Below are 27,463 nucleotides of genomic sequence, written 5' to 3'. Positions count from 1 at the left end.
AGCTAATCTTTGTGAAATATAAATGTGGCTCCTCATGATTCTCTGAGATTTTCGAGTTCTCTGACATTGCATTGTGAGCTGCTCTGGCCTGTACATTTTTTGAAAGTTGGTTTATAAATATCAAGTTAACAACTGAACTGCAGGTGTAATAGATTCTAATCAACCTTATTTTTTGGTGAAAGAGACTAAGCTTTGTTGCAGTTGCCTCCAGTAATGCTGATGTGTTGTAATTCCAGTCCTGATTGATTATCGCCCTATGTAACAAACATCCTTTATTTTTGACATTTAAGAACTTAGATTAACTCTGTCCTTGATTTGAAGGGCCCTTAGGTGTCAATAATTGTGATTGTATGTTGACTACCACTCATTAGTTCATAAATTCATATTATTGTGTGCGTATTTATGGCTAACATTAAAAGTAAACAGACTCAGCAGATGGCAGTTTACTATTAAAAAAGGATCTTGGATAGTTAGCATCATTGATGCTTCAGAAGCTGCCATGATATATGTGGCCAACTATGTAACCATTGTATTATGGGGTGTACAACTTTTTGTTTCTCCCTCTAATCAAAGACATTCATTCACAATAATGAAGTCACAGTGTGAATCGAAACATGGCTTCATAGATCAACAAGTACCATTATTAATGGATCCAATAGATGAATTGGTAAAGTGATTCTGTATGGCTACAGTTTGGAAAGCAAGAGGTTACATTTCTATCACCTAAAAATGTTATGCACTACAACAGTTCTGTTACCATAGTTACCAACGCAGACATGTTAGATACTAAACTAATGCTGACCCTACTTTTTAATGTACTAAACAGTCAGTCAATGACTTGATTTGGGGATTTAATCCAATTTCACTGGGGTTTAATTGCAGTCCAACAGATACAGCACAGTACAGCATCCACCCACCTTGAGACGTAGGCGTATGGTGTTGCAGTCCCTAAGTGGATTCAGTTTCAATGTCTCTCCCAAATTGTTGCAGCTTGAACTCTGCTGCTGTAGTTCGCAGCATACGCACACTCCATCGCTGTCAAACTTGAGCTGGTGGGGAGGAGGGGGGAACATACATCCGCACTCGTACATGAACGCCACATACACAAATCCACATGCAGAGGGACACACACACAAAACACACATGCACAAATCAGCCCTAAACTTAGAGTTCAGGTTATTTCACCTAAAAGTAACAATGTAGAGGTTATGCTGGATGTTATATGCATGAGCTGTGTTTTCAATCAAAGTATAGCTGTCAAACAGATATAATAATAATAATAATAATAATAATACAGTGTGACTGAAAAGAGCAGCTTTACATCATAAAAGTACAGTAAGACAAAGACTGTGAGATATGAAGAGCTACCTAGGGAGGAATCGAGGTAGAGCACACCTCTGCTATGTGTCCCAGATTGAGAGAAAGCAGGACATGAACCCAACAAGTATGGGTTAATTACATTGGGGAGAGGAGATGAAGAATGTTAATATTTCAGTCACAACTGGGGGATGGTCTCTGGGGAGCCACACAAAGCAGCAAAGTTGATCTACTTGGCTTGCAAAAGGAAGGGCTTGGTAATATAGAAGTGGTCGGGTAAGTGGGTTGGGTGCTGGATGAATCACAAGGGGCTTCTTCAGTCATGAAAAGGATCAGAACCCCAGGCACTATAAGGTCTACTTAAAAAAAAAAATCAGCTTTGCATCTCATTATAAAAATGTATTATCCAGTGTTTGTGGGGCATCTCACACTTGGAAGCAATGTCAGGTTTATACTGACTCAGACAGTGAAGAGAGAAGAGACAGGATGCGTTATAAGTGTTAGAATGTGGGAAGCTGAGAGCGGTTTAAATTTGTGGGAATGACTGATGCATGGAAATTACAACCAGCTGTAATTGTTTTAGTCATCTTGCAAAATTTAAGCTTATAGTTGTTTTCTAATTTACTCGACTACGTGAAAGTGCCTTAAACTAATAGGCGTGTGGTGCTTGAAAAATACTAGAAAAGCAGCAGCGGCAAACAATGCACTCATGTATCTGTACATTATGGTTTAATGCAGTTATTAATCAGGAACTCTTGGCCAACACTGATTTAGCTTTGACCACCATTTTAAATGGTCTTTAAGTTTGCTATCTTTTATATGTTAGCCAATGAATTCTACTCTGCAGCGACTGTTCTGCAGAGAACGAAGTGATGTAAACTCATGATGTAGACAACACACTGACTTCATAGTTACAGGTTTGACTGTTGATACCAACATTTACACAACACAAGCTGTGCAGCAACAATGATAACAATGTGCCCTTTAGATGTGGCCACACCCAACTCGTTTTTTTTTTTTTTTTTTGTTGTTGTTGTTGCTGTTGTTTTTTTGTTTTTCATCAAATCTGCACCAAGCATTATATACTGATACTGATATCACTGGAAAAAGTCAATTACAGGAGTGTAGTTTTTCGATACAACATCAAAAAGGCCCACACATTTGATTCAGGTGTGAAGTACAAAATCTGAGAACAATGGTTTTTGGTTCAGTTGGTCTCACCAGCTGACAGTCTTCCAGAGAGTTGACCAGCTGAGCGTTTTGGCAGGAGAGGATGGAGCCCGCCAGGTTGAGCATCACGCAAACAGCTGACAGCATCATGAAGAATGTGATCTGCGAGAGAGGGAAATTGAGAAGAGGGACATTATAATGCCAAAATGCCTCTGCTTACTAACACAGACAAGACTCAACACTCTTTCTGAAAATGCATGTGACAGCAACTGTAATTCCAGGGGCACAGTGTACTTTCCTAATCAACTGTTAGTTGTTGTCTCAGTGACTTCAACAGACAACAGCAAAACTAAAGGTGAAATGAGCACTGATGTCAAGACAAATCGATAAGGTGTTTTTCCTCAGACCTCCCCAGTTTGAAGAGAAGCAAAATCAGAATTACAGAGAAGCTTACTAGTCGATGACACAAGAAACTATGTATTGACAGGTGGAAATTCTCCATCCACAGTTTGTCACAGATAGGCAGCCACGTGCACTAACAGCACACTCACACCAAAGAGCTAATATTTCTCTACAACCCCAACGGAAATAGCTGGCTATTTAAATCTAATGCATTTTCACTCCTCTTGGCCTTTATTCATTAGTTTAAAGGCTTCTTTTGAAATCCTACCTTAGCAAAACCATGGCTGGGATTTCTGTTACATTAAATCACAGTTCAGACATAAAGGAAGGACTTTTAAAATTAATAACAGGCAACAGGCCCCCTCAGTTCAGGAAACTGCAAACCAGGCACCAGCATTTTCTGCATACACGCCACCACTTTGAGGGAAATGATGACTGCAGCAGAGCTCCACAAGCTCGTAATTTGTCAATCTAATTAAAGCACACCATTATAGCCTATTTCAAAAGTTTGGTTTTACAAAGCGTGGGAAAAAATGGTTCAGAGCATGTGATGGAGGACACTAGGGAGGAGTTAGAGGAATATGAAGCTTTCTGAGAACTCACATACACAGATGGAGAGGAGGAGAGAGGGCCAGGGGGGCGGAACAGACCAGGCACTGGAGGTGGCATCTGATAAACAGATGGAGAGATGAGTTCAAATGCTTTTTAGCGTGGCAGAAAATGGAAAGATTGAGAGGTTGATGAGCAGGCTTCAGGAGCTCGTTATTTGATGGGGGAGGAAAATCAGAAAAAGAGAAAAGAGTGAATCCAAACACTGAAGGAAAAAAGATTTCCATAAGACAGCTATTGGTTGACGAGGACAGGGGCATGCAAGTGGGGATAGACAGAAGAACGCTGTCTTCCCATAGTGCATTGGTGTTGATGTTTAAATCTGATTGATTAGTATTTCATTTGAATGGGATAACGGCTACGTGGTTTTCTGGCTGATTAGAATTATATCAATCCTTTAAAAAAAGCACTGAGTTCTATCAAAACTGAAGCACATATCAGACATATCAGAGAAGGATCAGACAAACTCTTTATGTTTCAGCTGATGAAAATGCAGATATAAAGTCAGTGCCATGGCACACTAAGGCAAATGTATTTCAGTGGCTTAATACAATAGTAATATGGTATGTTGTTCTCCAGTTAGCATTGAACACCTTCACTCATTCACCATGCTAAATACCTCTGGGGTTAATAATTCCAGCAGTGATTTGATTGGTGACAGAGCAGCCAATCAAGGAAATACTCCCTCCAAGTCTGTGATTGGCTGATTTTGTGGCGCATTGTAACGCTGTGCAGAGATGTTGCACTCACAGTTATCTGTCAGCACACAGAGCAGAGATCTGTGAGGGAACAATGACTGACACAGAGGACAAGACATTAGTTCAGTGTGCCTATGTGGATAAAAGCAAATGTGAAAATATATTACACGAGTACAGAATACATTGTTGTTTGCTCTGATGAAGTTATTCCTTCCTCAGGAATGTTTTGTCCACAAAAATAACTTAGCAAAACTGATTTTCCTGCACTCAAAAAATCACAGTGTGCCCAGGCATGAGGCACAAAAATAACACCATCTAGTACATGTGTACTGCTGCAATTGATAATTTAAAAAATTTCCCAAACTAGGATTTATTTTTCAGGACAATCTGATGATACTTTAGAGTGAAAATTACTTTGGCATTGTAGGGGACTATTGTCATCAGTGGTTCCAAAATTTCCACAGAGACAGACCATTGCTGTACCATTCATACTTACTCACGTAGTATTGATTACCAAATGTGGCTGTCATCATTAACAGTGCTGCTCTGCAGTAGTGAACAAGCTTGAAAACAGTTTCATTGCTTCAGTTTGGAGTACCACCATTTAAGATGAATAATGCTATTTGACAAGTATCACAACAGCCAGATTGTAACACAAAAACAGGTGACACTGAAAACGCCTTCTCTAGATTTGTCTTGTTGACAGCTGAGCCAGGCAGATACAATATGTACTTTCAACTGAGGAGAAACACCTCTTTACGAAAGCTCCTCTGCTGGAGTGTGCTGCCATAATACAATGCTCATTTAAAGGACATTTTCTTTGTGCATTTGTATAACTGTTTTTTGAATTTCTGTCAAACAAAGCAACAAAGCCTGTGCCACCAACTTATTGGCTTTGAATCAAGACAATTAGAAAATTTGTAATTTTATACAACCAAAAAGTCCCCAAATGATTCCCCTTAATCCGTCCTCTCCAGACGTGGGTGTCACCTGTGTGTCACCCACATAGGTTTTGCTCTGCTGAGCCAATTGTCACGCATGGCCCCACACCAATGCCTTATTTTTACCATGTAGGATCTCATAGCACCGTTTAGCTGCTACTCATTAATTACTGCTGTGCTGCCCTCTGCATGCCAAATAGGAAAAATAACACACACACACACACACACACACACAAAAGCTACACTCCTGCCATTCGTTCGTACTGAGCCTGATTTACGCTGCGTGTCATCATCATATCGTTTAGCACTCACTGTGGAGGACAATTCACCACAATACAATCACCATCCATCTCCAAGACACACAGTCAGAGATTACAATATAAGACCTAGGGTTTAGGTGTATCACTGTAATTCTCCATAACTGTCACTGAGGTGAGAGTCATTTGTCTTTAGCTTTGCCTTTTCCTATCCTTCATCCAGCTGCAGCCGTTTTTCAGCCTGCAGAGAAAAGGGGTGATGTTTCGGATGAGCTATGTATGTTGTAAGGGAAAATCTGGCTCATGCCTGTAGAGGTATTTGTAGATGCATTGACATGGACATGATCCTAAAGATGCTCTGAAGTTTTTGGAATGATAAGCAACAATATTTTTAGGGGTGAGTTTGTGAGTTCTAAAGTACACAAGTATATGAACAAGCGATGAATCTCACTCTATTCCACTGGTCCCCAGGTGGCGTTGATGGGCCAAGAAATACAGCAATACGTCAGGAAAGGCACGGTGGGAGAAGCTAGTACACATGTCTTTATTTATTGTTCAGTCCGTGAGCTTTGGTTCATTACCTTTGGATAGATCCAGGAGAGTTGCTTCCCTCTTTCTAGTTTATTGCTAAGCAATGTTAACAATCTGCTCTAAATTCCAACAGACTCCCACGAAATTGTCTAAAACGCATCACAGAAATGGACGTCATGCATATTTGTCTTTCATACACGTCTTCTCTCTATTCTAAAGCTCTGTTTATTTGAAGATGCTCGAATTAGAGATAAGCACCTACTGGAAAAAAAAAAAAAAATTGACTGATGTACCAGCAAGTAGAAAAAGGCTTTCATTTATTCAATATAAACCAACCAGAAATACAAAGATATTTTTTATGAAGGGAGAGGAGTGTGGGAATTGATGGTTTGTGTAAAAACAAAAACAAACATCTAAAAAAAAAAAAAAAAAAACCCTTCATACCACTTTCAATTGCACTATATATTTTGGTCTTGAGTCTATAAAAAAAGTTATGTATATAAAAAAGAAATACAGATATAAAGATATTTAATTCTCATTTAGCGTCATCCATCACCAGCTGCCATTTTCAGAAGTATTTTAAGCAGAACTTTATAAATATTTTATCAGAAATGTGAAGCCTAAAGCTTAAAGTACAATTGGTTGTAGATTTTATACACACTCATGTGCAGATTAGGTTTTTGAGATATGCCAACATTTAAATAGGCCTTTTGAAAAATCCTCATGACCTATAGCTGGGGTATAACCCTCGGGGGGCAGGAACCAAATATAAGGCAGTTAACAGGGAAATTGTTCAAAAGGAGGATTTGTAAATAGTGTGAAATTCTTCTGACTGTGGCACAAATTAGTATTTAGTCTGCAGCAGTACTGCGACACAACGCTATTTATTTTCAATTATGCCACAGCCACAAGAGATGGAACGAAATGTTTTTCCTGCTGCTCAGCAGATCAAAAACCCACTGTTTCAGTTTCCCTCTGATACTGTATATCAGTCCTCAGGCCCCCTCAGAGCCCAGAAACATCTGTGAACAAAAGACACTTTGAGGACAGTGAGAGATTATTTGTGAATACTTACCAAGAGGAAGCAATTTGATATAATGGCATCAAAAACTTCCAAATCTGGTAAACTGTGCTGCTGCTTTTGGAATTGCAAAAATACATTGACACACACAAAACTCGGGGGTAAAACCACAATCAGCTAAGAACACAAAGTGATTCTCCTGGCATCCATCCCAATGACTTTATAAACAGACAAGAAAAAACACTTTCAGAGCAGCAACAGCTGGTTCTCATTAGGTCTCATTGGTAACTGAGGCCACTTTCTACCTTTCTGTTCCATGGGGAATATGGAGAATATTTATGTATGCATGTGTCCGTGTGTGTGTGTGTGTGTGTGTGCATGTGTGTTTGGACTTCACCAGCAGGATTAGTAGTGATGGGAGTTGTGTGACCCATGGTTCAGTGCCGGTCCAAATAAACATCGAAGGTGTTGATAGTAACTCTCATCAGTAGAACCCTGGGGATATTGCACTAAACCAGATGTAATGACTTCCACAGACTCAATACTGCTGAGGAACAGCTTCACCACTGGCACACACGTCAGTTTAAACTGCCTTTCATGTGCAGGTATTCAGAAATACAGACACACATGTGCAGACGTCAAAAAAAAAAAAAAAAAAAAAAGATGAAGAGGTGGAAATCTATGAAAGCGCACATCGCCGATTTATCTACGGTTTGAACAAAATTTACAAACGTAAATATTTTCAGTTGAGTAAGTAGCTGAGCAGGTGTTCTTTATATGATTTACCAGGGGAACTGCAAAAGATTTCATTCACAAGACATTTGCATTTTAAGGAAGCCTTGTTTATCATGTTTCCCATTTAACAGGACACCTGAGATGAAAAATCAACTATTATCACAGGAAAATAAAGAAAGAAATATTTTGGACTCTTGCACACTGTCAGCATTAAGAAGTGATGTTTCATATAGTGAACTTTGCATACAACTGCTATCACAGCATTAAAACCAGTGATAAGGGCATTTTTTTTCTTCTCACAGATTATATCTAGTGCAGTCATGTTAACATCAGGGGTGGTTTTGGATCACTTTCTGTACAGGCAGACCAGGAAAGGAGAGTTGACTCGCAAGGCTTTGATGTGCAGTCATGTTGACAGCAGGTTGACATCCACTGGAGACACAGTCTCCAATGGATGTGATGGATTAGTTCCTGTAGTTACAGACATCATGTGGAACTAGAGTTCCAACACATTTCATTGCCAGATGAGAAATGTAGCTTAGAGAGCAGGTGTGCATCGTGAAAGAATACATCGTACAAGTTTAACCTTCTGGCATTTTTAACAACAGGTCTCCTCACATCAAGTAAAGCCTCATACTTCCAAACATCCTGACGAGGAAAGGACAGATATTAGGTAGTCAGACAAACGGCCAGGGAAGTAAGAGTGTAAAAAGATAGAGTTCATCTCTATGCCAGTGCTCACACTTATTGATTAAACCAGACAACAAAAGACAGTATCAGCCAGACAGGTCAGGAGCTGATTAACCTCCAATTTTCAACATTTTAATCAACCACTGACCTCTAAAGGGCCAAAACAAGCTGCCGATGCTTACTCTTTCCTGCCCCCTTAGCTCTTAGTGTGTGTGTGTGTGTGTGTGTGTGTGTGTGGGGGGGGGGGGGGGGGGGGGGGGGCTTGCTATAATGAGACAAATGAAATGAAATGAAGCTGGTGCTAGCAGATACATAGAAGTGCAGCAGCACTAATATGCTCTTTGCTTGTCGTAGTTCAGCGACAACCAAGGATGTTGAAGCCATAGATGTAATGCGATGACACGCAACTATAAGAAAATAAAATAAAAAATAAAAAATAAATAAAAACGCAAATCTAAAATTATTACCTGATGTTTTCATATATATGTATATATATATATTATCCTGACCTTTCAGCACTTCCCCACAGATATAAAGGTTTTGTATTTCTATTTTTAAATTCAAAGGTCAGACATAATCAGTGTTCTGCAAACCATTTTCCAATGAAACATAAATATTCAATTTATTCTGCATATTGGTATACAGTATTTGCAAACAAGTTCTTGTATTGAAGTCTTGGGCAATGTTTTGCCTCTTGTCATTTTGTGTTACTTTATTACTATGATTGCTCTACATTTACCAAAGTAAAAATTACCATATTAGGTACAAAAGTTATTATTGTTAAGGACTGAAAGAGAGCAACGTGACCTGAACTTTAACTTAGCTGCAACACCTCTGCTGCTACTGCTGCCTGGATCGTGCCACTCTCGCGCCAACTAGCCATCAGATAAGGGAGACTATCTAATTCATATTCTAATTAATATAGAGCCACACTTCCTGCTTTTCTGTGCCTTAGGGGAGGATATCATTCATCGGGTATTATCTCGACCAAAAAGGTTCCTGTTCACTGAGCCAACTGTGCTCTTTCACTCTCAGCCCAGGATTTCTCTCACAGAGCTCTTTCCCAGTCCCTCACCTGTCATTTCTCGTCATTTTGGGCACATGTGAGAGATGGTTGCTATCGGTGTGAGTGCATGTGTGTGTGGTTTTATGTGCTGGGAGGCAATGTCATAATCAAGGGAGAGGACTCAACACAAAGAAGGAGACAGCTGGATTTAAAAAGCTTTTGAGCATTGCCTCAAGGGAGACAGCTTTTGGTCCGTATAGGAAAACAGAAGAGGGACTTGTTTGATCTTTTCATATGTGGAGCCAAAAACATTGTACCTCTGTTTTATTTGGTTGATAAGATAATTCAGGTTGCTTAATGTCATTGCTTGAGAGGGAAGTTTAACATACAGGTAACACAATATCAAGTAAAATCTTAAAACATTAAAACATTAAGACATTAGCCATGACACGGCACATTAAATCATTAAAAATGTTGACAGGGGTTGAAAAAAGAATCATATAGTGATACTGTTATATTTCTACTTCAATAGTGGATATAAAGAACCTTTAGTATCTTTAGTCCAAATTATAAAGTTGCATGCCCTTGTGTGCTCCTTGCAGCGCTAATGCAAACTGACCAGAGGTGGCAGGAAAACTGTGACCAGAGGGAAAACCCTCCTGGAGAACACACTGAAACTTGTGCAGCCAGCCTTGAGCAGCAGAAAACTAGTCTACTTTACGTGACTGTTTGACCTACGTCTGTTTACTCTTGTAACATTTAATTAACCAAATTTATCATAATGGTTCTCAATAAACAGCTTTAAATACAACACTAAATACAGTACTTTCAGTCTGTAGGTAGCATCGAGGGTGAAATTTCATTTGAACATCACTTTTGTTCACTAGAAAGAGATAGACATTTAGAAAAACGCCCACGCCAAGCCAACATTAATCTTAAGATTTAAGGATACTGAAAGTATTCAAAAGGATGTTGCCTAGCAACAGTTAATATTTTTTTGGCTCAGGACCAAGGAAAATTCATCAAAACAAAGCTAAAGCTTCTGCCTCTGCCTTTGTCCTCTTGCCATGTAGTCACATTGCATCAATGCTACAAACCAGTCGTAGAAATATTCTCATGTTTCACTATTTATCTTTCCTGAACCATTTAAAATGTGACCGGAAAAGGGATCAATAGAAGTTCCTGAAGCATCAATCTCACAGGTCTGTGGGAACTTGAGTAAAATAGAAGTTTTATGTAAAAGGCCTTCTGCCATCTCTGGAAGAAGAGATGAAAATAAATGATAACCATCAAATTATAAAATCCTACATACAGCATTTGAATGGGAGTAATCCCACTCAAAAGCTATTTTCAAGAGCTACCCTTTGGCTTGAAGTCATGCAAAGTTTCCTGCATTTTTTCTTTGTACAGTTTCTCCACCCCTAAACAAGACCTTTCACTCAGTCTTCCTCCGTTCACACGTTCACACAAACATGCACTTTTGCTTTCATCTCTGTCAGTCTGTATTGCGCACACACACACACACAGTTTCGGTCTCTGTATTTTCCTTTAGCAGCTCCTGACAGGTGGTCCTGTGGGGCCCATCTCTGTTGGCAGTAGGCTACATCTCCCACTAAAACCTCTGCATCTGGGTCAGGTCGGGGAATGACAGACCTCTAAGGAGGAGGGAGACAGAAAAGGCCCACACAAGTCCAAACATAGAGGCTGATACGGAATCAGCAGGTTTTAGAGCATAATGTCTTTACATAGCATTTTACATACCTCACAGCTCCACATTTACAGAAGGTGGCACATAGCAGCATCTCAAGTGAACTGGGTTTTACTGGGTTGGTGAGACAAGAAAGTCGGGCATGATAGGCTGTGCTCCACCTGGTGAGCCATGATAACACTGAATTGCACTCCGTATAGCAAACACTCTCAGTCTACTGCTTATTAATAAACTTATCCCAGGCAATAGACTACACTATTTGGTTTCATGTGATGTTAGAATATTTACAGTAGCCATTTTTCACAGAAACAAAGTGCATGAACTATGCTGATATTTTTTAGAGTGGGTGCATTGACATTGGGAGCTTTCTGGGTGGGTATACGGAGTATTTGTTCACTTTCAGCATTTCCAGCTTTGAATTTCTACAGTCAGTGAGGGATCTGGTGAAAGTCTATGTTGCTAATCATACCATGCCACCTTCCCACTGCAGCAGCCCTCAATGTGGTATATTCCTTCACACAAGTCTGCTTGATGAAACTGCTGTAGAATCTAGCTCATGTTATGGAAACACAGACTCTACTGAAATACATTCAAAATAAGACATACATACACTATGTATGTGTTCATCCACAGGTACACAATCAAATCAGTACAGCAATGCAGCTACTCTCTGTCTTCAATTCCTTGGTTTGCCTTCTCCACTGTTCAGGATATGGTTTTATGTATGCTTTCTTTGTCAAACTACACCACAATGGACAAAATGCTCTCTGTTGTTATAAATGATCTAAAGTTTGAATAAATTCTCTGGGATGCTTCTGTGATATTGTGAAAATGGCAGACAGATAGATGGATAACTGAAGAAATCGTCACCAGTCTAAAAACGATCTGATCCTTCCTTGTTGTTTAATATTATTTGCCATTTGTGATGTCAGAACTGTTTGCTGAGAAAGAGGCTAATGAGATTAAGATGGCCACTGGGATAATGCAAAAGTTAGTGTTGTTGTGTGGAAGTACACACAGTAGGGGTACACCATGGCGTTCCAGTCTTTTCTTTATTCCCATGCCTCCCCTTGCCATCGATGGTCAAACGTATGTTGGACTGACACCCAGACCAAGACTACAGTACAGCACTGGGTGAGTCTTCAGCATCTATAAGGCAGCTGCAGCTGGGAGGCAATGGTCACACACTGCAATATCAACTCACTCAGCTGTGAAATATGGCTGACATGATTGTGTGCAAACTACAATTACGTCTCGAATCCCTGACAAGTGACCGCAGAGAACTAGTTGTTCAGTCAACTATGGAATATAAACTGGTGGACCCTGTCTCTAATACATCTATTTGCCCAAAACACAATCGCTGCAATGTCACACACAGCTATAACTGTTTGCTGGAGAAAGAGATTGGAAGTAATGTGACAGGAGAGGGAGGAGAGCAAATCCCACTTGTGATGCTCTACAATAGCTGAACGAAAAGCACGATTACATGTGTGTGCTCTCATGAGCTAAGGTTTTATCATTACTGTATGCTGTGAATGATTATAATTTTGATTTAACTGGATAACAGCACATAAAAATAAAATCTTCACTTCCTGCTTTAAATTTCATTTTATAGTCTGATGGGCCTTCAGCAATTATACGGCAAAGCGTTACAGCACATTTATATAGTGTACCTGAGAGTTTTGCCAATATGTCCGTAGTTTGTTTTTCTTATCATTACCAGAAGAAGCAGTCAACATGATCAGGTAGTTATATACTACAAATACTCATAATAAGTTGCTACATCAATAAGAAAATGTTGAAAAAGGCTGATGATTGAGAAAATATAAAGAATTAAATAAATTTATATTGGACCCCTATGCTTAATATCAAAAATGTATATCCTTAGTCATAAAAAAAGACTACCACAACCAGTAGCAGCAGCATAGTGGTTAGCGCTGTTGCCCCACAACAACAAAGTGGTAAGTTCGGTTCTGTGGGGAGTTTCCATGTTCTCCTCGTGTCTGCGTGGGTTTCCTCCCACCATCCAAAGACATGCATTTGTAGGTTAATTAGTGACTCTGTAGGTGTGAGTGGTTGTTGGTCTCTGTCTGTCTTTGTGTGTTGGCCCTGTGATGGACTGGTGACCCGTCCAGGGTGACCCCACCCTCACCCAGAGTGAGCTGGGATTGACTCCAGAACCCTGCAAAAGCGGTAGAAGATGAATGAATGAATAAATGCTACCAGATCCTCTCCTCTTTATTTCTGATGGAGATTAGCCGTCCAAAACATTGTAGGTTAATAAAGCAGCATTAAGTCAGTGTGAGAAACGGTGGGGCATTTTCTGCTTGATCTCTATTGTCAAAAACCTTTCACAGCCATCAGGTTTGTGTGCTGCTGTTATTTATTTTGTGTGCTAAGGTAATGGTTTTGCTGAGACATGGCATTTATTTAGGTAGCATATGAAATGTGTTTTTCCAAGGGTGGATTTTTAGTTGTGAATATTACCAATGTTAATGAGTTACAAATGTCAGTGGGAACAGAAAGTGGAAGTTCGGGTCAATCTTCAGTTCACAGCAGTTCTCAGCTTGCGCTTTGTTTTAATTGTCTGAAGTTGCTTTCTGCTCAGGAGGTGATAGATGTTGGGGTGAAAAGCATCTGACTACAAAGAATTTCAATATTTTCTTTCAGTAGAGACAGCAGGTAATTAAAGTTAAAGATAAAGTGAAATGACTTTTAAGTATAATTACTTTTTTTTTTTTTTTTTTAAATGAAACAAAAAATGATTGATACCAAAAATGGATAAATGAAGTCTAGAGTGCAGAAACTGCAGGGATAGATATGTGGTTTATTATGTTGATCATTGTTGAGACTCAGCCCAGCTCAATGGTCTGACAAATAAAACATGGGTGTAAATAATGGGCAACCTCATGATGACATTCATACGTTCACAATGATCAGCTTTCTTTGACACTAGCTGAATGGAAATTTTCTGATGTTTGAGGCTGTATTAGGATTCAGGTGCTCGTGACAAGACCAAAAAAATTCAGATCCAGATAATGATTATCATACCTGGATACTCACACTTCTAATATGTAGATAAGCGTAATGAGTTTGCTCCCTCATTGTCACACATGCACAGCCATACACTCATGATGCAATCCCATTCTGTATTGATATTTACAGCATACTATGAACAACACCGGTTTAAATAATCCCCTGCGTGATCATCTTGATAAAAAGCAAAACAAACCACAGAAGACTAAAAGCTGCGGCTTTTCATTGTGCTTTAGTTTCTGGTTTGCTACTTATGAATTAAACATTTAAGAGCCTTGGAGGGTATCATAGTGGTGGGTGTGTAAATGTCCATTTTTCACAAATGTCCAGCCAGAGGAAATTTAAGGGAATACCGCCTGGCATCATATGTCTAATCTGTTTACATCAAACACTGCCTTACACACTAGCAATTTTTTTTCTAGAAACCAAGAAACACTAAAATGGGTTTTGGCTCTTTCACAGAAAAAGTCAAAAGAAATGGGTGAAAAAAATCAATGTGATCTAGAATTCAGGAGGAGTCCAGCATCATCTGTCAGGAGTCAGAGCAATAAGCCAACATACACACCCACATTTAACACTATCAGTTGTATTGTATTTTGGCAAAGAGGAAAGTTCACAAACACTCTGACATGAGTGGATGTGGCTCAACATGTTAAATTTACAGTCTTAGTTTTAGGTAGTTTAAGGTACTGACTTAAAAGAAAAACTAATGTTGTCATTTTGCTGTATCAGATTTTTACCATTTACTTATTTTCGGAAAGCCGATTTCTGGACATGCAATCATCATATAAACCCTCACAACTGAAAAAGGTCCAATTCGACTAATGTTTGGATGGTTCTCACTGTGGAATGAGGACTGAACGGTCATTCAAAAGTCATTATCCACACAATAACTAAAAACTTAACTTTGCAGCCATTTATCCTCTACCCTCGCAAACACACACACACACACAAACCATGCAGATCGTAGAAATAAGGCTGCTCCCTCATTTTCACGCATGCACAGCCATACAATCATAATACAACCTCGTTCTGTATTTATATTTACAGCATACTACGAGCAATACCGTCTTAAATGATCCCCTGCATGCTGTTATGATCAAAAGACAAACTAACCACAGAAGACTAGAAGCTGCAGCTTCTCATTGTGCTTTACTTTCTGGTTAGCTACTCATGAATTAAACATTTAATGCCCTCAGAGGGCATCATGGAGGTGGGCACACACACACACAACTAAACACGCATGCTTGCTAGAGAGCTCGTTGGTAAGGGATGCACCTAATTGGATATTTAACTCCTTATTAGAGAATTAATTTCTCCATTTAGGTCTCTATCAAAAATGTCAGACTATTCCAAGGCAAAATTGATCCAACATTACCTCCTAAACTGGTCTAATGTACAACCTTTCCATCACTTCTACAATTGGATCATTTAAAAATGTCACACATACCCTGAATATATAGATTTTTATTGTTGTTCTGGTGTTTGCTTATAAACCTTTATTCCACCAGTAGGGAGACGGGCGTTTCCCCACGATGCTCTCTCTCTCTCTTTCTGTCATATTTATGGCTTGTTAGCGTCACAGGCTGTCACAGAGCGCATCCTCATAAACCTTTCACTATACTTTTGAGATCATTATGGAAAGTTTACAGTTATGATCAGGATGTGCTATTCCTGTGTACATCATTAGCTAAACATCCGAAGGCGTGGAGAGCACATGCGGCTGAGTGGTTTAGGTTTTAGTATGAGAGATGAGAGCAAAAAACATAATTTCATTTTGCAAAAATGGTGGTTAAATAGCATGGTCTCAACTGTCAGTTTGGAATGGTAAAATAACCCATTTAAAGTCCATTTGCAGACTCTGTTACCTTTCGTTTCTACAATGACCACTGGTGATTTGTTACTCTAAAAATAAACATGTTGTTTTGGATATTTTGGTGACAAATCTGAAGCTGTGTCCACCCTGGATATATAAATACAGTTTTAAAGTACAATGGTGGGGAAATATTGAATCATAAAGTTAATTGAATTGTAAAGTTAGCAAAATTTACACATTATAACAAAGTAATCCCTGAAAATAGCAGGACATCATGCCGGCACCCCTGTCAGTAACTAATGCCCCCAATGTGGAAAATGTGAAAGTTCATGTATCCAGTGGAAGCAGTAAGAGGTGGTTTTAGTGATTTTAAAAACTACGAGGAGGATAATAATCACAGGAAAAGAAATATGATGGTGAAGAGAAAGGATATCATTGCTAATTTCAGGCCAGAAACATGCTCTGTGTCAAGCCCATCACTCTGAAGGTTAATGGATGCTCTGGAGTCTGCACCACCACAGATGTGACCCAGGTGAAACATCTGCCCTGTCTATGGTCATGGCAATTTTTTCAAGTGTTGTCGAAGAGCGCATACTGCTATATGAAACACTCTTGGGAACATATAACAACTTCTCATTTCTATTGAAAACAATGAGAGAAGAAGAAACAGATATTCCCAGCACAGACGCAGCTTTAATATTCTTGGGGCATACTGTGTAGGTCTGGCACTTGCTGCTGTTGAGATAAACCTTTGTAGCTCAGCTGATTTATGCATTACAGTGGAAGGCTTGAGCAGCCGTGGAAATTAATTCATTTTCTGACAGTAACACAAACTGAAACACACCTAGATTATAGAGAGTTTGTTCCAAAGGCTGTATCCAGTTGTTAGGTTAGCCCTGTCCCTGAATGCTTCCTTTGAAGATGCAGAGAGACCAGGGAATCTGCTGCTGCACTGCTAACAAGCTGCTCACACTGTGCTTTCATGCTCACAATGACAAGAGGAAAAAAACAGGGGCGGGGGAGGGGGGATGATCAAAGTCTGTATATTTCATTTACAGGAAACTGTGAAAGTGTACAATTTAAGGACAAATCATTCAACAGTTGCTGTGATATTTATGTCTTAATGATTTGTGGCTCTATGTTCCCTAAACAGAAATCTAGTTCCTGTGACAGTTGAATAATCATTGTGAATAATGCTGTCCTACATAGACTCAGTTCAACAAGCTCAACAGTCTGACTGATTCAGTCATTGCATAAATACATAGTTAGTGGTACAGAAAAGTGCAGTGTGACATTCAGACCATGGCTCAGCTACATAAACCTGCTCCAATCCTGTACTCTTTCATGAATGACAATTTCCATTTCCTCCACAGGGGGAAAATGAGCAGAAAGTAGCTCCTCATGTGAGAGTCTCACTGTCTGACACCTCACTAATGCAGTGACCATTTGACCTTAAAGACTTCATAATTTAAATCTCCATACGTATATCAGGTCCCTACATGGTGCTTTTCTTTTATGAATGAAACAACAAAGCTGGCTGGTTGGAGAATAAAGATGAGGTAAAACAAAAAAAGTTAATGAAATGATAATTCTATGACTATTCTGTCCATGCATTACTAGAACTGGAATAACAGCAGGTTGCATGAAAAACACTATTTTGTCTGACGTTGGTGCTGATGGTGCTGTACCACAGTGCAAATTCATAACTAAACTGTGACCAAGATGCCGATTTTACAGTATGTATCTATAGCAAAAGAAATGAACAAATAGTCTAAAATGGCTGCCAAAATGGAATCTGATAGCTTACAGCTATCAGCTATCATCTGATAGCGTTCCAGCTTATACCTCATAAACAGAACAAATTTTGTCATTTCCCTCTGCTTGAAGTTGTTGAAGAGTGTTGAAAAGGAAATGCTTACAATTAAATAAAATTAACTGTAAATTAACGGATAAATAGCATTATGTGGAAGTGTATTTCACGTGCACTATATGTGCTTATATGCACTCATAACGGCGACAAAGCAACAACAGTACAGGCTTCCTGAGAAAGAGGCTGTATATTGCAGACTTTCAATGTTGTTTCCCTGCAGGGCAAACAAGGACTTGCTGCCTCCTAACTCTGTCTCATTCTTTCCCTAAACACATAATCCATCACAATCACAAACAGCAGAAGACTGCAGGTCTTGTCTTTCTCCTGCCTCAGAGTAAATCTGTTGTGGCAATAACGCAGCAGACTAGACTGGATAGAAAACTATGGTCTATATTAGCCAGTTTCAGAGGAGGTGCACACAGCAGATTCATTCCAAACATGGAATAAGAAAACATGTGTTTTCTTATTCCACTTAAAGTATATACACAGTATCAATAAATCCTTCATCTGAAATTTACAAGGCAACATTGGGGGCGACATAATTTCATTTTCAACACATCTTCTGTTTTTCCACTCTAGCTTACACACATGCATTCTCCAAACATCCAAGCATTGAACTCGGCATCATGTGCCAACCTAACTGCAATGTTCACAATCTTTTTCTCTATACCAGGTCTCACATTTTCTATTTATAACCCGTGTCTTTCCGTCTAATACTGTCAGCATAAACACAACATCTTATAGAGGCTGACTCAAATAAATCAGTTTACTGAAGGCCCCATGAAAAGGCCCATTTAAAAAAGGATAACAAATTATTGCAGTTCACAGTTTGGTCTACAATATGTGGAAGAGGAATAACAAAAAGATCTACCACAATTTCACTGAACCATAATGGAGAAGAAAAGAAAAGTAACATGCATGTTTGTTTTATTGAGTTGAGTTAGGTATGAATATTGATACAATTAAAGTTCCCCTGTTTTTTTTTTCAATAAGAAGTTACTTCCAGCAGAGAGGTTATGTTCATGTAGCACAGTGACTGGAGTATTGAGTTGGCCAGTGAAGCAGCAGAAGCTCACTCCATTTTGGTTTTCATATAAAATAAACAAAGTATGTGTGTGTCTGTTTGCTTATGGCTTACTCCTGCTTTACTTTTAAATAGACAGGGATTTTAATTAATCAGAATACAATACATTTATATGGGACCCCCCATCGACACACACCAAAAAGAGGAAGAATCAATTATTTGGCACTTTTGCACAACAATTAGTCTGAAATCTTTGCACGCTAAATTGTTATTACACTGACTAATTGAGTATTCAGCTGGTCCTTTACTGAGTAACTTAACCATAATGATACCAATATTAAATATGCCAACAGTCTTTAATGCACATACTAAAAGGTTTGGATAAATTCCAGTTATTACAAATCCTGATTGATTTTGCCCATCCACAGTTGGCAGATGGGTTAGTACATTATTGCCAGGACTGAACACGTCCAACCGGTGTATTAGTCACCTGCCAGTCAGCACTGGGCGGAAGCCAGAAGTGAAAAAGCTTGGCTGTCATGACTGAACATTGGATTGAACATTTGATGCGACAACAACAGTCACAAAAACACACTAGACATGAACTTTTAGACATCTAAAGACAAGATAGCAGTGGCTGCGGACTGACATCTCTGTGTAGATGCAGGCACAAGAATATTCCATTAGAGTTAGTAATGCTTCTGAAGGAAAAAAAGTAAGAGGATTCAACTCTTTTAGAGAGCACTTGTGACTAACACTTAAATGGTGGGCTATTACCTTTGATCCCCAAGAGAAAAAATGATTTACATCTCTTTCTCTGGTTTAACACAATGCAAAAGTCTATCAGGTAGGTAGGTCAGGGGCTTGTACTTAATTGCCAGTTTAAAAGACAGTAAGAGTGAGAAACATCAGAGAGAGAGCGATAATATATTTAGTTCCATGGAACCATAATGCAGCTGCATCATGGTTATTTCGATGTATGAAGGAGGAAACTAGACAGTCAATAACTGATTTTCAGCCTCCAGTTCAGCACACAAATGACTTCCTGGATTTCATGGGAGCAAGAAAAACATTTCATCACCCAGGTGCAAAGCCATTACACTACAATAATAATACTTATTTAAACAAGAAAGTATAGTTCTTGCAACTTGAAAATACTCATTCTAAAAGATATCCCTTTAATTTGATATACATAGAGTAAGAGAGAAAAAGATCTTAGATGCTTTCTGCTTCAGATTGACAGGATGCTAATTAGGGTGGTAAGTATCAAGAAAATAAATAATAATTACATTATTAAAAAGATTTGTTTGCATTGACATTGCCTGCAGCATTATTGCGTGAGTTGTCAGTTTGTACCAAATCTTCCTCATTAACAGTATTTACAGAAGCTGTTCTTCCAATTTCAAATGATTTAATCATCTGCCACATATTAATGCATTAAACAAAGTACAACAATTATCAATGTGTTTCAATGTGTATTCAAATGTGAAGAGAGACAAGAAAAGTAAAAACTGCAAAGACTTCTGACTGACCTTGGTCCTGTAGTTTCCAGGTCAATGGCTGTGAAAACACACTGGAACTTTGATCCTGGGAATTTAACACAACCTCAGCATGCCCAGAAATTGAAACCATGTTCAGTTTTTGTAGCTGCTCAGCCACAGGTGTAATCACCAGAGGTTGGTATTTCTCAGCACTTTATAAATCCAAGAATAGCCCCCAAGCTTATAAACACAATATGGCAGATGTATTTATGCACATATTAATAATATGCAAGAATAATGTCATGATTGGTGGTTTGCCGTAACAAAAGAATCTCAGTAAATCAAAACAGTATAAGACGTCTGCATCATTCGCCTGTTTCATCACATGGACATGTTTCTCGAGTACATTGTCATGTCTCCATCAATTCCATCCTCACAATAAAAGACTCCCTCTTGGTTCAGAGTTGCTGGATTAGTGGCTGAGTGACGGAGTTATGAGGACACTCACCACAAGAGAGAGTGGCCTCTTCCATGATACCACTCCGATCAGCCCAGACAGCAGCACCTGGTGGAGACAAATCAAAACAGACACTGTAAGAAATCAGTGATGACAAGTATGATCAGGCAGCCCGATGTAATAACAGTTAGTTGTTCTAACTGTATCTTCTGCAGTTGGTACAGTCATGCCCGACTGTCCAACATAAACACCATTCACTGTTTAACTTCAGCTTGGGCCTGCTGTTGCCAAAGATGAGCACATAGTTTATTAAATTAGCACCATCTTAGGTGGCATCATTTTTGTCTTTTTGTCATTTTGTCTCCAAATGAAGCAGTTCAATCTGTCTGCTCTGTTCATTTATGTTCTGTCTGATCATCTGAGCACTTGTTTCTTGGGTGATTGAAATCCTTGCTTCTTGCAGTAGATACAAAAATCATCACATCATCATCATCACATGACCAGTTGAGCATTATAAACATCAGCTGGGATTTGGTTTCGTCATTGTCTTTGTCAGTGAGTTATCCCAGGTTCACAGGTTCAAACTTCCACTGATTATTTGTTCTTTATCTGGGAAGAAAGAAGTTTGATCCTGTAATTTGGTGTAGTTAATACAGCAAGAGTTCAAGAAGCTGCAACATGAATCCATGTGATTTAAAACTACTCTGATCCGCTCCGAGCTTTTGCACAACCTGATGCTGGTGACAGCAAAGGCTGCTGAAAGTGCACACTTTGATTCCTCTAGGTCGGATGTCCTGATTTCATCTTTGTCTTTTTTCTGCGTGGTACAAATACAGGATAACGTTATGGAAAAGTGCAAGGGAAGGTTTGCTTTAACCGTCAGCACATTCATCCTCTGACCTTTACAAAGTTAAAATTCTAACCCAAACATTTATATCTTTGCTTAAACGGAATCGAGAAGTTCTCCTTTAAACCTTATCATCTAATCATATTGATATAATAGAAAAGATCCTATATTCCATCGTAATGTTTTTGGGTGGATCATAAAACCTTGCAGAACAGGATGAATGGTGGGACTGCCCCTCGGGGAACATTGGTACTTCACTGGTTTTTCAAACAGTACCAATAATCTTTCGTAATTGTGTCCTCCAGTTACCTGAGACGAATTCAAACTATCTGGACCCATCTTGCCTTGTTAGCTCTGCGCTTCCTTACTAACATTAATATTTATTAATCCCATCTGCTAGTGATTTGTCTGTTTGATTTAAATATAATTTTTTAATAACGAGATGCCTAATCAAATTATATCTAAATTTGAAGAGAAAAAAAAAAAAAAGAAAAGGAAAACACCCATTGGTTTTCTCAGCACGCGTCTCTCTTGGCTGTGTTGTTGCATTTTTACAGAGCTTGTGGGTGGAGGTGTGAATTCCTGTATCACTGAAATGTGTGTGAACAAAGGGTACTCTGGGTGCTCTGTTTCTCCATGGCCGCTCTCTGTCTTCCACCCTTCTTCACCCTCCATTAAACACCAACACACTCTCCACATTTGCCCCCCATCTTGCTCCCCTCCTCGCGTCTCTCCGCTGACTTCCTTGATATCTGCCTTTTCTCTCTTTTGCCATCTTTCGTGTTCCAGTTTCTCACCACATCCCATTCCACCTCTGCAGCTCGTCTTCTGCTCTGTGCCCACGCAGCCATGGTATATAACTACACTTTGGTGACCCGGTGAAGGGGATGTCAATATTTCATTTGAACACACATTTACACACACACACACACAAACACAATCATACACATAAAAAAAATTAGAAGAACTTTTGGGAGCTAGATACACAAATGGAAACCTGGATAAAGGTCTTGTTATGTTATCTTTTATCAACAAATTCTATATAAATACCAAAATCGCCCTAAAATCCAGTTATTATTTATTGTTACGCTGTGACTGCAAACTCCATCAAAATCCAAAAAATAAAGAGCACAAAAATTCTACAACTAGCACATCGTCTTGTTTTGTTGGTACGCTGTCATTCTGCAGTCATGCTTGGACAGTACCAGAATAACGGATGTCACCCCCTGTGTCCACTGGGTGCAATTATGTCACTGCCCAGCTCTGTTGTGAGTGCCAGAAACAATCCGTAGCTGTTCTAGTTGATGTACTGACACCCATTGTGTCTTTTATTGTTCTGCTGTCTTTGCAGGCTGAATGTATTTTTGTCCAGGCAGTTCTGAAGAATAACATTCACTTGTGAATGTATGCTCACGCCTGTATTTCATTTACCTTTTTCAAACATGGAATATATATATATATATGACATGTACGAGACACTGAAGCATTGTGGGACACGAAGAAGCAGCCAAAGAGTGTCTGATTGAGCCTGTGTGGATCGTATTTAGCATCAATGTCTCAGATATAACTGCGATGCTGGTTGCAAAAAAAAAAAAAAAGAAAAAAAAGAAAAGAAAATGCACAAGACAGCAACAAACAGAGGTCTGTGTTCGTTTCGCGTTGCTGCAGGTACTCTTCACACAGAATACTGGTGTCAGGCTCAGCTACGTGGAGAATCTGGACCATTATAGTGACAAAAATAATGGCATTATCACAATTATTCTGGATTTTTACGGTACAATTATCAGTTGTCATTCATACTAGTTTTTTTTTTTTTTTAGTTTTCACCAATCTATGGTTGAATAATTGTGGTCAGTAGTAAAACCGGTTAATATTACTATCCCTGGTTGTGTCACCATGACAAGCCTCACTCTCTTTCTCTGTCTGTAGTTGCTGCACTGTGTGATAAGGCATTATTGAGATCCTACCTCCTAATTCACTTTCTGGTTATTTATCCAACTATTTCAGTCTAATCATTTTCATAACTGTGCAACCTAGATAGAAAAGGCTGAAGATGAAATCATGTTATTCCTTTTGGGAGCTCCGTGAGAAGATATGAGACAGGAGCTTGGATAAGGTATAGTACAGACTTAATAAAAAAATATTCATTGTTGATTAATTTTGATGAAATCTTGATGAATCTTTATTCATTTTAAGATGTTATTCTTTACAACATTATCATTCTAGCTTCTAAGTCTAGTTTTTTGATACTTTATATACTTTATATATATATATATATATATTTTGCTGTATTTACCTTTACCATGTACCTTTAAATTTTTAATTACTTGAGACGGTAATTAACAATTGCTGAGAAGGTTTAATGGCTAATCACACCTATCAACATAATACCCCAGTCAGTGTATTTGCAAATGTAAATATGGATTCATTCATTCATCTTCTAACACTTAGCCATTTCTGGGCTGCAGGGGTGCTGGAGCCAATGCCACCCTGGACAGGTCAGCAGTCCATCACTGGGCCAACACACAGAGACAGACAGAGACCAACAACCACTCACACTCAGACCTACGGACACTTTAGTTAACCCAAACATGATGTCTTTGGATGGTGGGAGGAAACCAGAGTACCCGGAGGAAACCCACACAGCCACGGGGAGAACATGCTAACCACTATGCTTTGATATTAGACAGATATCTTTGTAATATATAATAGGCATTTGAGGTAAAACCCAGAATGATAATTTCTTGCCCTGTTAGTTTTTACCACATATCTCACTCTTTTATTTTTTATATCATGATTCCTCTGGCACTGATATGGACGCATGGAGGAAGCTTCAATCCAGTGCTATATTGTACCTTTGTGTCAGTGGATAAACATATTCCACATTGAAGTGCAGCTTTATGTCAGCCATGCCACATTTTTGCAAATATCAGGGGTGAACTCAACATCACTGCAGCAGAGACAGAGTGTCAAACTTTTTCTTCATTGCATTGTATGAAACCAAGTGTGGATGTGCATAAGCCTGTGTGTGTGTGTGTGTGTGTGTGTGTGGTGTGGGGTGATGATGATGTGAGAGCAAGAGCCATGCCATAGTTTTGCTGAGTGTCAGTCACTGGAGGCTTTTCTCCTTGGCTGCTCACAGAACAGGATTAACATGCAATACTTAGCAGCATTAGTCACCGAAGCCTGCGTAGCACACACCCACTGACCTGCTGAAAAAATGCTGTGGCACATTTCAATCTGTCTGATATATCTTGGTATTTTAACATATTTTAAGGTGGTGAATTAAGATGCAAGAGCAATTGCAAAGACTAAGAGTTGAAAAAGAGTATAGCGCACATGGATTGTTTTCTGAGATGAAAAGGCCCTAATTATATGCTATTTGTAGTTTTAAGAAATTACTTTAAGCACGTACAACAGTAATTTTAGTGCAACTTTTAATCAACTTTTAGTTAGTTAGCAACTTTTAGTCAGTTGCTGCCAGATCTTAGTGCAGCTGTTAAACAGCTAAATGATGCTGGAAACTTGAAAGAGAAATTCATGAAATTAATGAGTCGGAGATTTTAATATAGCAGCTAACATGGAAAAATAGAAAAGGCTATTCTGAGTAATTCTGAAAGAGAGGACGTTTAGAAAACATTGGCCCAAGTATATTTTTAGGCAATCTAATCGGTTTAATATGGCAAATGAGAGATTTTTATTCAGTAGAGACAAGTCTTCATTTTGGGACTGGATAACTTTTAAAGGTCTTTGATACCATTTCTCTGGAGTTAGTAAAACAGTGACAAGACAAAAATTAGCGCAAAAAAGAAATACTTTTTTAAAAATACAACTTTGTCATTCAATTATGGGGATTTTCTCTGTTTCTCTTACACACATGGGAGAGTTCTGCCAAGAGTAAATAGAGTAGGACGACAAGAGGAAAAGTTAGGGAAGAGTACATTGCTCTGATTTTCAGACAGACAGAGATAACTATCGCGTACTGTCAGTCATCTGAGGCCCACTGCAACACTAACACAGATACATCTTAAAAAAATCTCCTCTTTTTGACATCAGCAACTTATTACAAAGATTGTATGATAAGGTTTAGCTCAAACTGTTCTATGACAAACAAAAGACACGTTAGCCCTGCTGGATGCCTGGATGGGAGAAGCCCAGTAATTAAGTCCAAGTCGTTTCACACACATACAGGACAACCAGCTTTATCTTTTTCCAAAGAAAATAAATCAACAAATATACAAAGTCGCCTTGGTATTTGTTATAGAACCCAATTTGATGATAATACAAAAAATTCTCTCCAAAGGGGAAAACATTTTTGTTATTTTCGGATTATTTCCGTCCTCGATGTTTGTTATATTCAGTTCCATAGTGCCATTTAATTACTTAAAGCAGCATTAGCATTGCTAAATGTTGGTTCAACGTTTAATTTAGTGTCAGAGATATTAAAATAGATATTAGATATTAGATATTAGAGATATTAAAATATTAAATATTAAATATTTCACACATCTCAAATTATATTTAAAAAATGTGTACTTTATATGTTAAATAGCGGTTTCCTCTTATATTTTATGAGTTCTATCGAGACATTTTATATCAAGCCTCCACACCTTCAAATGGATCAGTTAACGTGTCTTAGTCACTCCTTAAAACTGCTTTGTAGACCACATTCCTTGAAATGATTGTTGACTAGTGACTGGAAGGAAAGCTCAGGGCTGATTCAGGACACAGTGAAGAGTTTGCATCTCCCTGCTGTCCCAGAAACTGTCTGGAAACCCACAGAGGAGCTTCTGCTGTTTCTGCCCTGCAGTTCACACAATATATTGAAGAAAAGCAGAACTTCGGCTTTAAATTTTTTCCCCACATGGGCTGGTTTTTAACTATTAACTTTTCAGAAGTCTGACAGTATTTGGTACATGTTAGAAAAGAAATGGAGAAAGTCCCAATTCATACAATTAAATTACCTGCTAGTGAAAATGACATTTTATAGAAAGAAACTAGGAGTTTGTATAGGTCTCATGTGGGTGGCTCTACACTCTGTACCAGCAGTATAATCCATCATTACTTTACTCCAATGTCCAAACACTGTAAAACCAGTGAAGTTGATCCAAATTTTGAGTTTTTATAATTTCTACTAGCAGTGAATTAAACTTTATTATTATTATTATTATTATTATTATTATTATTATTATTATTACTATTATTCATTTACTACTTGTTTACATGCATAAAGGACACATTGACACATTTCTGCTTGGATTTTGGAGGTCCCTGTTTGTGTTGCATTTATTTAGTTCCTAATATTTTTGCTTCTACATATAATATATGTAAATGGACATGGACAAAATAACTGAACTTTTCAATACAGTGAAATCACACAATAATTTAAAACCACTACCTAAAAGCAGCTCAACAAACTAAAACTTATTGTGTAGCTGCAATGTTGCATTGAATTGCATCATGCAGATGCTTGTTTTGTCTGCTCACTTGGTGTATATGCAGATAAGAATCCAGGGGAATTATATTTTATCTGTCTCCCAATTGATTGTTTCAACTCTGTTTAATCCATAAAGCCAGATTCCACAAATCCAAAACTTCTCTGTAGGGGAGTTGTACAGTGAGCTGCTCATGATACCCAATCTACAACTATCTTTAGAAATTCTGTCAAAAACCCTTAATCAGCTTAAAACAGCAAAGAGATCCATGTTTCAGGATGGACAGACAGGCATGCTGTGTGTATAGGACGGCGTGAATAAAAAAAAAAAAAAAAGACAAAATTGAAAGCATTGAATGTAAAGGTGAGTTACAATCTCTGGTGACAAGAACAAAAAATCCAATTTGTTTTAT

The 27,463-nt window shown here is 38.5% G+C and overlaps 1 protein-coding gene across 1 annotated transcript in view; it reads right to left on the bottom strand.

Moving 5' to 3' along the window:
• The window catches only part of fam189a1 (family with sequence similarity 189 member A1), a 64,642-nt gene that overhangs the window by 11,525 nt on the left and 25,654 nt on the right, over positions 1–27,463 (bottom strand). Inside the window, exons 2-4 of the mRNA XM_029498546.1 lie at positions 20,821–20,877; positions 2,539–2,649; positions 918–1,049 (exon numbers count right to left, since the gene is read on the bottom strand). Coding sequence (XP_029354406.1) covers positions 918–1,049; positions 2,539–2,649; positions 20,821–20,877 — 300 coding nt within the window. The remainder of the gene's footprint in view (positions 1–917; positions 1,050–2,538; positions 2,650–20,820; positions 20,878–27,463) is intronic.

Source organism: Echeneis naucrates, chromosome 3 (genome assembly GCF_900963305.1).
Source record: "Echeneis naucrates chromosome 3, fEcheNa1.1, whole genome shotgun sequence".
NCBI classification, from domain to species: Eukaryota; Metazoa; Chordata; class Actinopteri; order Carangiformes; family Echeneidae; genus Echeneis; species Echeneis naucrates.
The sequence above is the reverse complement of the archived record's forward strand: the minus strand, read 5'-3'. Positions and strand labels throughout refer to the sequence as shown.